This window comes from Onychomys torridus, chromosome 6 (genome assembly GCF_903995425.1).
Source record: "Onychomys torridus chromosome 6, mOncTor1.1, whole genome shotgun sequence".
NCBI classification, from domain to species: domain Eukaryota; kingdom Metazoa; phylum Chordata; class Mammalia; order Rodentia; family Cricetidae; genus Onychomys; species Onychomys torridus.
The window spans coordinates 13,157,264-13,174,352 of NC_050448.1; the positions used below are offsets into that span (position 1 = coordinate 13,157,264).

At 42.3% G+C, this 17,089-nt stretch overlaps 1 protein-coding gene across 10 annotated transcripts in view; it reads right to left on the reverse strand.

The window, feature by feature from the left end:
- Nucleotides 1-17,089, reverse strand: part of Pex5l (peroxisomal biogenesis factor 5 like) — a 203,980-nt gene that overhangs the window by 53,005 nt on the left and 133,886 nt on the right. For 7 of the 10 annotated variants that reach the window (XM_036189330.1, XM_036189329.1, XM_036189328.1 and 4 more), the window contains 4 exons: nt 15,566-15,677; nt 7,375-7,569; nt 6,173-6,299; nt 5,409-5,505 (listed from right to left, as the gene is read on the reverse strand). In XM_036189330.1, coding sequence (XP_036045223.1) covers nt 5,409-5,505; nt 6,173-6,299; nt 7,375-7,569; nt 15,566-15,677 — 531 coding nt within the window. The remainder of the gene's footprint in view (nt 1-5,408; nt 5,506-6,172; nt 6,300-7,374; nt 7,570-15,565; nt 15,678-17,089) is intronic. The other 3 variants (XM_036189324.1, XM_036189334.1, XM_036189333.1) reach the window with 1 other exon arrangement.

Here is a 17,089-nt window from a genome sequence, read left to right on the forward strand (position 1 = left end):
CTTTTGTTAGGGTCTCTGATTTATTTATGTGACAAATGCCTGTTGAGAATTTCCCACTGTGCTGATTTCTGATGTTGAAAATGGTGTTTCAGATTTCTTTCCCTTTTTCTTTACTTCTTTGTTCTTTCCCATCTTTGCTTCCTTCCTTCCCCATTGGTAGCCTGTTGTTGTGTGGCATCAAGAGGGAAAAGATTAGATAGAACTCCTGGACTGTCCTCCAACAGACAGAATAATGAGTATTTAAAGAGCATTGAGTTGAATTATTTTCTAGAGACATAGAGGACAAATGCTTCTTTGAGTACGTGCCTAATCTCTTTTATCAGTGTATATTCATTGTACAAAAGAGTGGGCTTCATTCTGCCACTCAGGAACTCATTCCAGCTCACTGCCCAGCCCTGCCTCCAACCTCAGCAGACTTCCAGGGTGCAGGCTACACTGTTGTGGAATATTAGTTGAAGATGCCTTACATTTGTTTATGCTGTGGAATATTTGTTTAATGATGCAAAGATGTGTTGCATTTTTTTCATGTGGCAAAAGGTACACAGGATAATTTAAGTCGAGAAAAGCTGGCTAGAAACAAGCCAGGCTAAGGCCAGGCATTTATAAGTAAGAATAAGTCTCTATGTATTTATTTGGGAGCTGGGTGATGGGATCCCAAAGAGTTAAAAAAAAATCAACTACAATACACCAGTCAGAACAGATGAGTGACCTGTCTGGTAGCTAAACTGTCCCACTCCTGAGTTTCTGCTTCCCAAATCCCTACCCACAACCCACACCATCCCAGCTCATCACCACCCTGCTGCTGGGCCCTGACCAGAGCTCCAGTGGACATTCCTATTTATACATGTGTATAGTGTACATTTTTAAAAGATTTTAATTTTAAGTGGTGTGTGCATGAGTGTGTGCGTGCACACACAAAGCATGAATGAAGGTGTCTACGGAGTCCAGAGGCCTACAGCTGGAGTTACAGGTAGTGAGCCTCTCAAGATGGGTGCTGGAGACAAAGTAAATCCTCTTTGAGAACAGTGTACACTTTTACCTGGTGAGCATCTCTTCAGGGCCTAGACCACCTGATTTCATTTCCTCTCCTACTGTTTGCTCCTATCTCTCACCTCCCACACAACACTAGCCTCCTTTATCTTCTCAAAGAGTTCCACATCTTCTTTCAAACTTTAAGTTCTGGATTCTGCACATGAGAGAAAAATACATGAGATGTGTCTTTCTGAGTCTGGCTTATTTCATTTAACATCATGACTTTCAGTTCTTTTGCTTTTCCTGAAATGACATATTTTCCCTTTCCTTAGTGGCTTAATAACACTCTGTGGTATATGTGTGCCACACTTGCTCATTTGTGCTATGGAGATCCAGGTGAGTCTGTAACTTGGCTACAGTGAGTAAACCTTCAATAACATAAGTGTGCAGGATCTCTGTGGTATGACAACTTGGATTCCTCTAAATGTATCTTATAACCTAACCCATGTATCCCACTAACTGCCTCCCTTATGTCTGTAAGGACAGCAGACACTGAAGCATGTTCATTGAACTGAGTTGGAAGCCAACAGCTTTTCTAAAAGCAAAGTGATGAATTTGGGAGGAGAATTAATTGTATATAGAACAAATTGTATGAAAATTCTAATTGTCTTATGAAGTTTTTGCAAGAAAGTAATGGACATTCTTGAACATTGTTCAACTCTTGTTAACCCAACAGAATTAAATAATAACCCAGCTTTTAGATATTAAGAGGAACAATGGCTTATGAGTTCTCTCAGGTAAGCAGCACATGGTGGCAGATCCAGGGGATCTTCTGTGGTTAAGAACAAGGGCTCCACAGATTGTAGTGGGTATGACTTGATTCCTGATTTTTCTCCTGCTTAGATGTGCAACTTTGGGGAAATAGCTTTTATTTTTTAATGTGAAATGGAGATAATATGAAAACCTAAGTTTAAGGTGGGCTGAAGGGCAGTGATGAGCCATGGAAAAGCTCTGCTCGGCTGGAGTTGGTCATCTGCAAGTCACGTGACCATGACCTGCATCTGGAGTGCCTGCTGCAGCTCATGCTAGTGAATCTGAGGCTTGAGCCTGTGGTGGAACTTCTGGTGTGCAAATGGGGAAGGAGATGTCTGGACCATGTCTGCAGAAGAAGCTACGTTCTCTCCCTTTGCCTCACCCAGCGATACCTTTCCCAAGATGGGAAAAGTGAATTTTGCAGCCTTTCCTTTTGTATTTTCTTCAGTCCTTCAAATGTTTTCTTAAAATAATTTTTCAGACAGTATGATCTCTTTAAACAGTTAAGTTTATAGAATGGCAATTTCATGGTTTGTGTTAAGCGTCAAGAATGTGTTCTTAAGTACACAGTGATTATGTAACTCATTTTAATCACTTGCTTCTCTGAGTTTTGTATTCAAAGCACCATTTGAGACTAAACCATACTTTCTTTCTTCCCCATCTTGAAGAGAAAATGTAAGTTTTCATATTATGTGTTCCCATTTCCTTTGTGATTCTGAAATACAATTTTTAAGTGAGGTTTTGTAAATAGCTCCCCACCTGCTGAGTCACTGCCTAGCATAATTTATGTTGGTTTGAGAGAGAGGAAACCATTTTCCTGGTTTTCCTGTGAACTATCTGGGTGAGCATGGAGCAGGGTCTGGTGAGTCAAATGGCTTGAATGATTTGTGAGCCAGTCTTTATATGAGATGTTGTTCTATCTTCCTTATAATTAATTCTACTGTAGCTACACAAAGAGGCCATGCAGTGGTGAGCAGTGTTTCTAACAGTGTAAACGTTGTGTGTGTGTGTGTGTGTGTGTGTGTGTGTGTGTGTGTGCACACGTGAAGGCCAGAGGTCCACCTTGAGTGTTCTCCCTCAAGATCCACCCACCTTATAATTTGAGGCACATTCTCTCATTGGCTTGCTACTTGTCAGTTAGCCTAGGCCAACTGCCCAGTGAGCCTCAGGGATCCTCCTGTTTCAACCTCTCCTGGCCTGGGATTGTAAGTGTGAGCCATCAGGCCCAGTTTTTTTTCCCCAAATGGAACTCAGGTTCTCCTGCTTACAAAACAAGGGCTTTGATGAGTTGAGCCATCTCCCAGCAATCTCTCCTTGTTTTCATTAATGGCTGTCTATTCTCTCTTCTTGCTTTGTTTTTATTACTCTGTATTTCAGGTATATTAGTAAGCCTGCATTTCGTGAGCTTTTTCTAATTTCCTTTGAATTGGAATTAAAACTAGAAGAGTATGACTTTTTTTTTTGTTTGTTTTTTTAGGCAAGTCTTGATAAGTAAACATGTAGTGTCTAAAAAACGTAACAGAGGAGTAACTCCCTTACAGATGAGTCAATATCTCAGAGCACTCTTTGAGATTCACCTGGACAGAGAACTCTCAGTGCACAGTGGAAGGTGTTTTTTGGAAGATAACATGAGGAAGCTCAAAACCATTTTACAAAGTGTGTTTGCTTAGGGTAAGCAGGACACTGTGGTGGGATGGAATTAACAGACCAGCAGGAGACTAGTAGTCATTGGGAAAGTAAGATAAATGCATTGTGGGTTTCTATGGCAACTGGGGGCCCCAGCTGTTCCTCTGGCCCAGCATGTTGTAGAATGGCCCACCTGTGCCAAGTCTCTCCCTGCTTCAAAACAAATGCTTTGTCACTAAATTCCTCTGTTCCACAGACGGCAGCAGATGAGACCTGAAGCAATACCAATTACTCAGGCTGAGTGCAGCACACTCATGCACTTATGAATACTGCTTTCCTAATGGATGCTGTCATTTTTCTCTTAAGAAGATACATTTATAATGAGCACCAAAAATCCATTTTTCATGCTACATCTGCAATTCATTAAAGTCTGTGGAGTGATGTGTTGAGGAAGGGAGATGACTGGCTATCTAGCTGTGGTCTGGAAACAGCCATATTCTTTCTGCTGAGGGTGATAAATGTGTAGAGAGGATGCTGGTGACATAGGAAGTTCCAGAGCCCCATCATCATTAGATTTCTGGGTTCTTCTCTCTTCCACTTTCTAGTGTGGGTCCACAGATAACTTTCTTCATTTCACTGTTTCCTGTCTGTACCATTGGGCAGAGGCAGAGCTTACCTAGTTCTGCCTTTTGTCAGGACCAAATCAGCTGACTCGCATTAGAAACTCTTGTAGTCAACAACAATACCTACTGCTATCATAATTATCCTTTTATTTTGAAAATATTTATTTTATTTTTATTTATGTGTAGATGTGCATGTGTGTGTGGGTGCCTGTGGAGCCAGAAGAGGGAGTTGAATCCCCTAGAGAAGGTCTTACAGGATGTTGTGAGCTGCCCAGCATGGATCCTGGGAACTAAGGTCCTCTGTAAGAAAGGTGTGTGCTCTTACTACTGGGTTAGTGCTCAGCCCCAGTTACCCCTTACTTCACTTCAGATCTGTCTTCACCCTGTGGGCCACAATGTGTGATGTGGCAAATTCAAGAACATGTCCTCTGCTCACTTCCTCATATCATATCATGTCATGTCATGTCATCATATCATATCATATCATATCATATCATATCATATCTCACTGTAGCTGGATTGTAGAAGGCAGGGGTATGCACACACAGTTCTTAGGAGGTCTTTGTGGTTGAAGGGCAAGGCCTTAAAACATATCCAAGGGACACAGAGACAGAGACGGCCATTGCTTCCTTCAGAACTGTAGGAGAGGTAAACAGCTATAATGAATCCTGTTGAAGAGTCCAGGGCCTACCAGTGGACAGCCAGATTGGAGTCACATCCTACTTCTTCCTGCCCTTGTACCCTACTGAGACATGGTTGACTTTACTGAGACTTACTGGCTCCTGTGAGTAGTGTCTTTATAACACAACTTACAGTTATGCACAGGATTACTGAGTATTAGATGTAACACATACAAAAAGCATACAGTAACTCTATGTGGTGCTCCCTACTGGGCACTCACAGTAGTAGCTCTTATTGTGGCTACCATTACTGCTAGTGCTGGAATAATATAATCCTTGGCATAAAATTTATTTTAATGTGACAGAATACTAGGTATAGTCTCTTACTCTACAGGGCTCAGATGTGAATGAACACTCAGGGTGTAATTTCCTCTTCTTTGGGTTCTGTTACATAAGTAGTGCTAATACTGGACTCGAACAGATTTTTGTATTGCCAAATAATGGGACAGTCAATGGCAGCACAAGAAAAATGTGCTAAGTACACAGTGAATTCATTACCACGTTTTCCAGCCAAATACATGGAAGCATATACAATCAGTTATTCTAAGCACCAAGACAGCTATGGAGTGAGAACACATTTTGCAATGCAAAGTTTGGAAAAACACTTCAAACTTTCTGTGCAAAATTTAAATAAAATATTTACGATTCAGTTCCTGCTGGAGCATACGGGTTTCCTAAGATTTGCTTTTGTTACCTGTGCTGGAGCCACAAGTTCCAACTCGGAAGCCGACTCGGAGTTGAGGGCACTTTTCCCAGCACTCAGCTCCGGCTGAGATCTGTGTTCTGAGGACCTGCAATGAGACATTGAGGACATTTGTGCTCAGCAAGAACAAACATGGCCACACACCCCGCCAGGAACCAGGCTCTGGGCAGAATTCAGACAGAAGTCAACTTCTGTAAGTTTCCTTAATATTGCCACTTCCTGAATTCAAACAGTTCCGGACTACCTGCTAGATAGAACTTTGTTTTCCCTTTAATTTAGAATCAAGATGAGCCACAGGCAAAAAGGAAAGAAACATGATGCCATTTTTCATATAGGAAATTCCACATTTATAAAAAATAAGAGTTCTGTTCTTATTGGAGCAGTTCATAAGGTAGATCTCTATGCATCCAGATTGTTATGATACGGAGATACGTATGAGGGCAGAGAAGACAGAAACAGGAGGCTGCCCTTTCCAAATCTTTAAAAACATGGTGTTCTGGTTAGTTTTCCTCAACTTGACACAAACTAGAGTCACCTGGGCAAAGGGGCCCTCAGTTGAGGAATTGCCTCTATCAGATTAGCCTATGGGGTTTCTGTGGGATATTTTCTTGATTAATGGTTAATGTGAGAGGACCCACCGTGGGCAGTGCCATCCACAGGAAGACAGTCCTGGGTTGTATAGAAAAGCAAGCCGAGGCAAGGCAGGAGAGCCAGTACTCTGCTCCCCGGTGGTCTTTGGAATCGGGACATCTTACCACAGGAGCTCTTTGGACCCGGTTCTAGAAGAGCATGACTTCCTTTCAGCCATGAGATGCCCCTTGCTTGTTCGGTCACTGTGAAACTTGACATCTTCCCATTTTTCCAGTTGTGTTTGAATGTCTACTAAGGAAGAAGAAAGTGAAAGAGAAAGCCCAAGGCCAAGCATGAAGGTGCACACAGAAAAGAGATTGATTAGGACTGAGATCCCAGGCAAACTATACTCAATCCATGCTTGCAAGGCCAACATTTATCTTCTTAAGGATGCATGCATGAAAGTGAATTAAAACATATGCAGCTAAAGAAAACAAGGCTTATTAAGATAAACTGGATTGCTTTTACAGTTAAAGCACTCAAGTAAAATTAATTTCAAAAGCTAGTTTTATGAATTTATATGTATTTATGCATTTATATGCACATGCACAAACACACATCTGTGCATACACAGGCACACACACACCCACACACACACACACACCCACACACCACACACACACACACACACACACACACACACACACACAGAGGCATATTCGCTTGATTTACCTGTTTGCATGAACTGACGAGTTAACTGTCCTTTCTTAGGGGGAACATAGAGTATGTAGATAAAAGTTGAGCTTGGAAGTTGGCTAAGGCCAGGTGTGCGTTCCCAGCTCTTTCTTTTACTAGCTCTAAGATCTTGGACAAGTTAAATTTTAAACCCAGTAGTCACATATTTCAGAGTTGTAATAATGAGATAAATCATGTGAGCGATGCAGCGTCGTTCCTGGCTATGGCAAGCCAACAGTGAAGGGTATTAACAGCTATCACCATCATACTGGACATTATCTCAGGACTGTTTTTTCTGGATGTCCCCAAGTCCTCTGATGAACTTAATTGTCCCCCTTGTTTCTCTCTTGTTCTAAATTGAGAATTCCTAGAGAACAAGGTCCATGTTTTTCTGTAGTTTCAGCTCCTGGGCCTTAGAGAGAGGCCTGACATCCATCACAAGCTCAGCCCATTGGGAGGAACGCATACATGAATAAATCAACATCAGTTTATGAAGCTGAGCTCCCATGGCCACTCAGCCACACACCCTTCCCAGCTCCCCAGAACTTTATCATCCCCACTCCCATGTTCACTGTTTGAAAGTCATCTTGAACTTGACTGTCATATCAGTACCAACAAGACCAGGGTAAGCCATAGCTGCTGCAAACCTTACCTAAGTCTAAAGATGACGTCTCTGGGCCCCGGAGTGCCTGGGCCCTCTGCTCAGCCTCTGCACTGATGAGGTCAGAGCCATCAGCTTTCTTCTTGAGGGATGAGGTCTTTGATGAGGACTCAGATTTCTTGGCTTTGGCTTGGGTTTGAGAGACAGGTTCACTCAGGTCAAGGAGATCCAAGCCAGTGGTCAACACTGTGGGAGATGGAAGAAGGTTAGAGAAGCCCATTTACTTCCTGTAGTTATTATTATTTATCTATTTTTGTATGTATGTGTATATATATATGTATGTATGTATGTATGTATGTATGTATGTATGTATGTATTATGTATGCGTGTATATGCATGCTCAAGGGTCTCTCTCTCTCTCTCTCTCTCTTTGTTTCTGTGTGTAGGTCAGAGGACAACATTAGGTGTTGTGCTTAGGTACTGTCCACTTTGTTTTTTGAGACAAAGTCTCTCACTGGCCTGGAACTGGACAAATAGGGTAGAATGGCTGGACTTGGAGATCTGCCTATCTCTGCCACCCCAGGGCACCACCATGCCCATTCCTCCTCTTCTTTTTCTTTCCTTAAGCATGGTTTCTGATGATGGCACCCAGAGCCTTGTCCTTACAAGTCAACCACTTTACCAACTGAGGTACCTCTTCAGCCCCCAGTAGTCTTTTTTTTCAAAATAGGTGTCAGTTGGATGCATAGAGTCCCTATGTTGATAGGATGGATTAGAGTCAGCAAGTCAAGCTGGCTCATCATTGACGGCTGGAGGGCTGTGAGGCTGGGAAGCTGGCTGTGTATCCCCTAGGCTAAGCCCAGGCAAAAGTCACCCAGACCCACTTCTGCAGTGAGAAAATTTAGGATGAAAACAAAACTAATGTCAGTGCAGGTCTAGTTGCTCCGTTGTTCTCATTAATTTCTGGGGAAGGTTTGTTTTAGATTATGGTTTTCCCAGAAAAGCGTCAATGCTCATAGATTTCATGAAGTCTAATGTAATTTTTTTCTGAATTAGGCTGTTTGGTCATAAATCACATGCTGTCTGGTTCTCACAGGAGAGAGGTTTGATGCAGTTTGATGCAGTTGATGAACAGAGACACATGCTACCTTCTTGACATTTAGTATGCCACTTTTAATTCCAGCATAACCAGCTATAAAATGGTTACACTTTTATTTCCTAGTAAGTTGATTTCATTGTACTAAACACTCCAACGAAGGCAGAAATAATAATGTGTTCCTAGGCAAAACTAGGCAAATCAGAATGAATAAGGCCAGCTTTGAACCTATTCTTTTCCAGTATAAGCAAGTCATATTTAACTAGCCCTACCTGAGAAACAGAACATTGGAAGGAGACAATCTCTCTCTCTCCAGCTCTTCCAGGCCTTGGGCTGAGAGGTTGAGTGCATGATAGGGTGGGTGGCTTCCTCAGATTCTTCCCTCCATGTAGGAAAGGCAACAGTGAGTAGAGGAGGCCTGTGTTGACCTTCCCTGTAGTCTAGAGCAACCACTATAGCACTTTCCCCAGTCGCAAGTCCCAACACATTTCAGCTTGTCCTCTGGGTGTAGATCAGGTATGATTGACAGCTCAATCCCATTTCAACTGCTTCCCACTTGGCTGCCCCTTGGCAGAGCCAGGGCTCCACTGAGCTCACAAGCGGGTGGGGGTGAGGTGGTGAGTTTCCTTAATTGTACACAGTCTGCCTGCATGTGTACATGAGCCAGCCCTCCCCGGGGGATTCTCTGATGTGTGAGCGAAACTTGAGTCCCTATCCACCATGCGTCTGATGTGCCCTGAGGGAAGTTTCTTGAGCAGCCTGAGCTCTAGTTTCTGTATCTGAAAATGGAGGATCAATAGTCTTGTAAGTATAGAATGAAGAACAAAGGGTCCAAAGGATACAAAGTGTCAGGCTTATGCTAAATCTTTACTCAGTAAATGCTGTTTCAGGCAGTGGAGGGGGCAGCATAGTGGTTGAGAGTTTGCCTGGCATTTATATGCTCCTGGGTTTATCCCCAGTGTGTGTGTGTGTGTGTGTGTGTGTGTGTGTGTGTGTGTGTGTGTGCGTGCGCGCGCGCGCACACACACACACACACACACACACACAATTTTTGAGGGGCCAAATTACAACAATTCCCTCTTTTTTATTTAGTGTTCCCTCTCTTCTGGTTCTGTTCTGTTTCAAGCCACAATCAAATCACCACAGAGAGAGGAAGAAGAAATGGTCCTGAGGATGAAACAAGAAGAGACAAGGATTTTGTCTCCACAGAGGGAGTCTATGAAGTGAATTTATCACGAAAGGCCTGAAGGGGGCAGCTTGTTGTCGCTGAGTTTTCTTGAGAAGATGGGTCCACTCTAACAAGGAGCTGCTTGCGGGGAGGAGTGCTTGGTGAGTCGGAAGCAAAGTGGGTAGAGAGAGGCTTCCAGAACCAAGTCACTGGCTTTCTGAGCCAAAGTTAAGTGTGGCAGACAGCCAAGACAGGGCTGCAACACCTCCTCTTCACTGAGTGGTTAAATGAAACTTCTAGACACTGTTGGAATAGCAAGGACTCTAGGCCCAAGGAGACTTCCTTATGATGGAAGGAATAGTCTACACACTTTTCCCAACTATATGAACAGTTAAGAATTAGCCTCTTGCCCCTAGACTTCTTTTAGAAGCAGATTTTCTAGGAATTGTGAACTTGTGTATTGAAAGTACATTTGCTACAAAATAGTAGCTGGTAGGGTTTAACTTAATTTCTATCTGCTTCTGAATGAGTGAACCGAGTCATACCTGTCCACTCTGAAGCATCCTGGGTTTTTTCTGTGTTTGTTCTCCATGTCGTCATTATTTTTTCTGTAAATGTGAAGCTGGAGCCTGGCATGCACAAAGGTCCTACTTACTGCCCATTTAACGGAAGCAGTGTCTTAGAGGTCGAATGGCTTTGAAGCTGAGAGTCCCCTGAGATGACAACTTTAAAAGCAGAGAAGGTTGGGGCAGCCTTTGGAGACAGCATGTTGTGATGTGGAGTGGGTAGTAGTGAAGGCTTAAAGTTGAGGCCTTAGTGCTCCTCCTGTGCTTCAGGCAGGCTTGCCTGAGCACAGAAGGCTGGGTGATTTGCTCATTTCTGGATGAAATTGAAAGCATTCTCCTAGACACATGAAGTTTTGGGTCCCCGTGCTTTGGTATGTAAAGCAAGAGTGCAAGGATCATTTGCTATCAATGGTGTGTGTCAGAGTGTGCACATGTATACATGTGTGAGTGCAAGACCAAAGAAATACCTTCTTTAGCTTGACATATGCAGCCTTTTCTACCCAGACCCCTGTCAGTCACCATGGATCAGCCACAGGGAGTGGGTCCCATTGTCTCAGTGTCCTAATAGGGACAAACCAGAAGGGTCAGAGTCTGAGAAGGAGACATGAGGATGAATCTGAGATACAAGTGCTTCGATGACAGAAGAGAGCACAAGCCAACAAGTTGCATGTGGCCTCTACAGTGGGATCAAGGAAGCAGACAAGCTCCTCTGATCTGCAGAGGAGTCAGTCCCTGATGGCAGCCTCATCAGAGGATTTCTGGCTTCCATAGATTTAAAACACAGACTCACAGTGTTTCAGGACACTCTGTATGTGGTGTCTGGTTATGGCAGTGACAGGAATCTAATGCAGTTGATATGCTGGTGACCCTACTGGGACTCAAATACAGGCACGTCATTTAAGCCTATCTAGACTACCTGGGCATGGAGGTAGTATGTAGACTATTAATATGGTGGCTCCCTGTGCCCCTTAAATTCCTAGTTATTTGGCAGTTTGCAAAGTCTGAGGCATGATGGTAGTCTCAGAAACTGTCTTTTTTTGGATAACCAAATTCCACTGGATAACACTCCCTGACAATAGAAGACAACACATGTGAAAGTAGCCGTGTCTCACTGTCTCAAGGACACCTGAGATCAACAACCTAGGAAACCATGCTCTCCCAGGCCACTGCAAACATTAGAGAAACTAGCCTCCTTGAGCTCTGGGAAGCTGGGCTGCTCAAAGCATCTAGTAAGAAGTGTTGTTTGAGGTCAGTGTTTTGGTGCCTGCCTTTAATCCTAGCACCGAGGAGGCAGGGACAGACAGATCTACCAGCACCAGGCCAGCCAGGGACACATAGTGAGACCTTGTCTAAAGAAACAGAGAAGTCTTATTTTGACAAGTTGGTGAAAGACATATCATTATCAACATAGTGTGTAAGGAAGCATGATTTAGACAGGCAATTGTAGAAACTTTCAAATATATCTACCAAATAGATAAACTGTATTTAATGAATTAAGTCAACTTTTTCTTTATTATAATATGTCATTAAATTTACTCCTCAGATTTTTCTTTTTCCATTTGTGGGTATGTGCACATCTGTGTTGTGTATGCATGCTCTGCAGGTGTATGTGTGTGAGTGTTGTGTATGCATGCTCTGCATATGTGTGTTTCTATGAGTGTTATGTATGCATGTGCTACATGTGTGTGTCTGTGTGTGTTGTGTATGAATGCTCTGCATATGTGTGTTTCTATGAGTGTTGTGTATGCATGCTCTGCATATGTGTGTTGTGAGTGTTTTGTATGCATGCTCTGTGTGTGTGTGTGTGTGTATGTGTGTGTGTGTGTATCTGTATGTGTTGTATATGCATGCTCTGCATGTGTAGATACATGGGGACATCTAGGTTAATACTAGGAATCACATTCAATAGCTCTTCCACATTATTCATTGAGGAAGGGCCTCTGAAATCCAGAGATTTCCAACACAGTGAATCTTTCTAACTTGCCTGTCCTGGAGGCCCTGTCTCCACATCAGAGGCCAGATTACAGGCAAATGCCTGGGGATATGGACTCTGGCCTTCACTCTAGCTTGCCTGGCAAATGCTTTAACAATTGAGCTGTTTCTCCAGTCCCTGATTGCCAGATTTCTAAGCTTCTCTGAGACACGTTGCTAGCTTTATAGCCACTTGAATTTCATAAAAATGTGTCCTTTAAATCTGATGCCAATATTTTAGTTAAGATATTTTATCATATGGTTTATGTACAGAAGTCCCACAATAAGTATATTAACTCTAAACAAAGGAGTGAGATTAAAACAATGATAAACCATAAAAAAAATGTTCCTTCCAAACTACCTGTTGGTCTAGTGACTCAACCTCTCTCTAGCTTCATAAATCACAACAGGGACCCCCTACTTCTCTTCTCTTCTTGATCTCTGACAAAAAGATCTGTGTTTTAACTTTTTTTTTTTTAAGACAGGGTTTCTCTGTGTAGCTTTCTGCCTTTCCTGGAACTCACTTTGTAGACTAGGCTGGCCTTGTTTTAACATATGTTAGAGTTATTAAGTTGTACAATAGTATATTGCAAATTTTGTCACATATGCTACATGTATGACAATCTAATCATTTAAAGTATCTGCTGTTCAGTGGATTTCAGGACATTTATTGTTATCAGCCTGTATATAATATCTATGCACCTGCATTTTTAAATCAAGGGTTTTGTTGTGTCTGGTGCCATTGTCTGTAATCTCAGCTATTTGGGAAGTAGGCAGATCCCCATTTGCTGTGAGTTCAAGGACAGCCTGGACAACTTATTGAGAACTTGTCTCAAGAAATAAAAAAGAAAAAAGAAGGTGGAAAACAGCTCAGCATGTCTGAGACCTGGGTTCAATCCCAGCACACACACACAAAAAATCATGGATACATAATTATTTTCTCTTATTAAGCAATAAAACTAAAGATATGTTCTTTTAAAACTTGTTAGAGAAAAATTCCTTTACTTTGGAAAAAGACTTCCTACATTGTTTACTTTGTATTGATTTTTATAAGAGCTACATTCTTTAGGGATTAAAAAATATAGCAATTTTTGCCTTGAGATATATTTCTAAGCTTGTAAAACAAAGTGTTCAACACAGGGTGATTGGAAATTACTGTATGGCAGAAAAGATTCAGAATATTACACGATACATTGAATGGGGCTCCACTCCTTGCTCCTAGGGAGAAACTCCCATACTTGAGAAGATGACCTCATTGGAAATGTGATTAAAGATAAGGCTGTCCTGGAGGAGGCCAGGACACAATCCCAGGATGATAGATATCCTCATATAAAAGGGGAATTCAGACACAGGTAGGTGTGCAGACAGAAAGATGGATGTGATCTCCACACAGACAAACTCCCACATGAAGGTTGGAGTCATATGTTACACCCAAGGGACCAATAGGAATGATTAGAGAGATGAGAACAATATCTCTCCAAGAGCCTACAATAGTGTGTCTGGCCGGCCAGCACCTTGATATGAGGTTCAGAGATCCATGACTATTCTCTTAGCTTGTGGCAGGCTAGCAAACCCCAGGATCCTCCTGTACCCGCCCTCCCAGTGCGGGGATTAGAAGCACACGCTTCCATGTCTCATTGCTTTTGTTTTTTAACATGAGTTCTGGGGATTGTTCTTGTGTTTATGCAAGCTAGTGTTTACTGACTGAGCCACTTCCCTGGCCTCAGGCTGGGGGCTTCTAAGTGGCTTAGTTTCTTTGTCCGTAGGAATTGAAAATGGGGATGAGCTTCCTCAGTGCATCTGAATCTTGTGGAGTTGCCTGCAGTTCAGGGACACCAGCTCTGTATTTTCTGGGATAGTACTCCAATTTCGGAGGGCTGAGCCCTGGCTTCAGAGGTTAGGATCAATCAGATCTGATAGTCTGAATTCATTTTAATGTCGTGTTTAGAATACAGCAAGCACTGTTCTATGTTCCTGAGCACTCTAAGTGACAGCTGGATTTAGAAAACAATAATTTGGATGTGACATTAGGTAACAAAGAAGGAGGTGTCAAGAATGCTGTTGCCTGATATCAATTGGTGTGACCTCCCCAGCTAGAGTTGACCACATCAGCACATCCATAGGTGGCTTCATTCAGCTTCTCAAGTCATTTCCAAGGGAAGGATCGTGTTATTATTAGATCCGGAAGGTGAGCCTCAGCTATGCTACCAGAGGGGAAGCAGTATCTGACACCATGCTGCAGAGCTGGGTGAGAATGCACGAGGTTCAACCCCCAACCTTCAGATTATCTGGTCTTCCACCTGGGCTGCCACCATGGGGCATTAGTTCCTCTTTCTGTAGTAATTTTTAGCAGTCTGGAAAAACATCACTTTTTTCCCTATCTGATTGTTTCCACTTAGGATTCCAAGTGGTGAAAATGTGAGTCACTTGCCAGTGGAGGCCACTGTGGAAAAGAGGGACTGACTTAGGAAGGAAGTGTGACGTCACCACCCACTCACTATAATCTCTGCTTTCCCATTCTAAAACAGCACACTTTCCTCATTATTTGAAGAGTGCACCTTTGAAGGGGAATGTTGGCCAAATGGGGTTGAAGTAGAAAGGGGCCCTGGTAGAGAAATGTAGCTCTGTTCAGAGGACTGCAGCAGTCTATCCTCAGATTGGTGACTGAATGCTCCTGCCTACATGTGCCAAGCACTGAGCAGAAGAGGGTGTTCTGTTGAGAATGCTTAATTCCAGGAAGGGTTTGTACAAATCAGAATGTTCAGATAATTTGTAAGAGAGATCAAGGACCATATTTAAATCGCTCCACAACATCCTATGTCTACAGGGTATTTTAATTTTTACTTAACTCTACTCAGAAAGACTACCACAACATTTTTATTTTCCTAGACTTTGGTTTCACGAAATAGTTTCAGAAATAATTGGACCATTGTGCTGAATTTGCAAAACCTGACTCTGAAATAGCAGCTTTCCTTATATACCATGGTGGATTCTGGAATGCAGAGCAGTAAATGCAGAAGAGTATGCATCAAAAACTGAGTGAGAACAGCAGTATACTCAAGGCCAACAATGTAGTTTCTTGTGTAACCAAAAGTCATTTATTAACTTATGCTGAATTGTATACAGGCCAGTCACTTGGTTGTAAACATCATTCCCCACTTGAAAAGCTTGGAGGAGGGGGATGGTGAGATGGCTCAGCAGATAAAGGCATTTGCTGCCAATCCTGGCAACCTGAGTTCAATCCCTGGGACCCCTATGCTGGAAAAGAATCATCTCTCATGAGCTGTCTTCTGACCTCCACAGGTATGTTTCAATATGCAAACGTCCACAGCTACAAATAAGCACTGCCCACACTTCTTTAGGAAAATGCCCGGAGGAGGAAACATACATGCATTTCTAGGTAAAATGTAATTCCCTTGAACATAGTTAGAAGTGAATTACCGGCTGTGTTGGATGTTACTGGCTTTGCAATGGCCTCAGATTTGGTTTCACAGAGGAAGTCATCGATGGAGGGGCTCAGGAGAGGTCTGCTTTCCTGCTGCTCATTCACCAGCTGAGAACAAAGGAACACGGGCATTAAAGGGCTTCTCTGTTAGTGTGCGGGAGCAGGTGAATGAGAATGCAGCCCTGCAACACAAGGGGACAAGCAAGCCCTACTGAAATAAACACAAACATAAATAAATCACAGGGTGGGGCAATAGAGAAAACAAAACATTACCATGGCTGGGGAAGGAGCCTTCAGCACTGTTAACATAGTTTGGATGCAGCCAAGGTCAGTGTTAAAGCTTAAGCCTGTTTCTCTCCCTCCTGGAGTGGCTTTAGAGTCACCTGACTTCAGCACATGAGAAAAGACACCTGTTCTATCACAGTTGCTATGGGCTAATGCCATTCTCTATCTGGACTGAAAGTTCTAGAAAGTATTGGAACAGTGGCTTCAGATTCCATGGTGATGGGCTCTCAGGAGGACTGGCTACTTGGTGTCTATGGGTGAGATGGACAGACACATGGACCTGTGTGGTTGGTTGGATGAACACTATTTTTGTTCCCTTCTTAAAAGCTCAAGGTGCCTAGAACAAACCCCTCATTTCCTTAGAATGGTTTTGTAGGACATAACAAATATTATTTGAGATGTGAAAATATTATTTTATTACCTGTCTAGGCATTTTGTAGGTATTTGTGAGAACCTTTAGTCTATGGGACTAGATTCCAATAGGCATAATGCTGTTTTCTCCTTAATTCAGTCTGTAATTTAGTAGACTTAACATTGTAACTGAAGCTGTTTTAGTGGGTTCCTAATCACGGGTGCTGGCCAGCTGTTTACTTTCAGTTACTCTGCTTCTCTTTCAGTCCATGATGTCTATAGTTAAGAGAGAAATATTCATCTACATAAGCAGTTAGTCCCTAACTAGGGAGTCTTGGTTTTCTGGGGGAAACATAGCTGTTTGGCTCTACTTGGGGTCCAGAAAAGATGTGCCTCAAAGTCCCTAGAATTTTAATAACTAACCTGTTAAGGTTTTAATATTTTTTAAAGAAACATAAATTAAGAAATAATGGGCTTTGGAATATTGCCAAGTCAAAATATTGAACTCCATTCATTATCATGTTATTGTGTCTCTGAAGTGTCAATGAAGTCGTTCATGCTCATCATAGACTGGACACCCACCCAAGTACACAGTTGTTACTAAAGTGCATCAAACCTCAGATCCCCATAGAGCTTTTTATAGAGAGTTAAACATTTGATTTTTATATACATTTGTGGATATTATTGTGGGATACCATAGAGAATGCCTTCCTTTTAGTGTTTAAGTTAACGACATTAGTCTTCAATTATTGTACATCCAAAGACACATTTCACTGGGAATCACATTTTCTAAGATGGGGGTGGGTTTTAACCTTTTTTTTGGTTTGTATTAAAAGATGTTCCTTTAACCTATTAATGAAATTCTGATCCCTTTGATTTTTTAT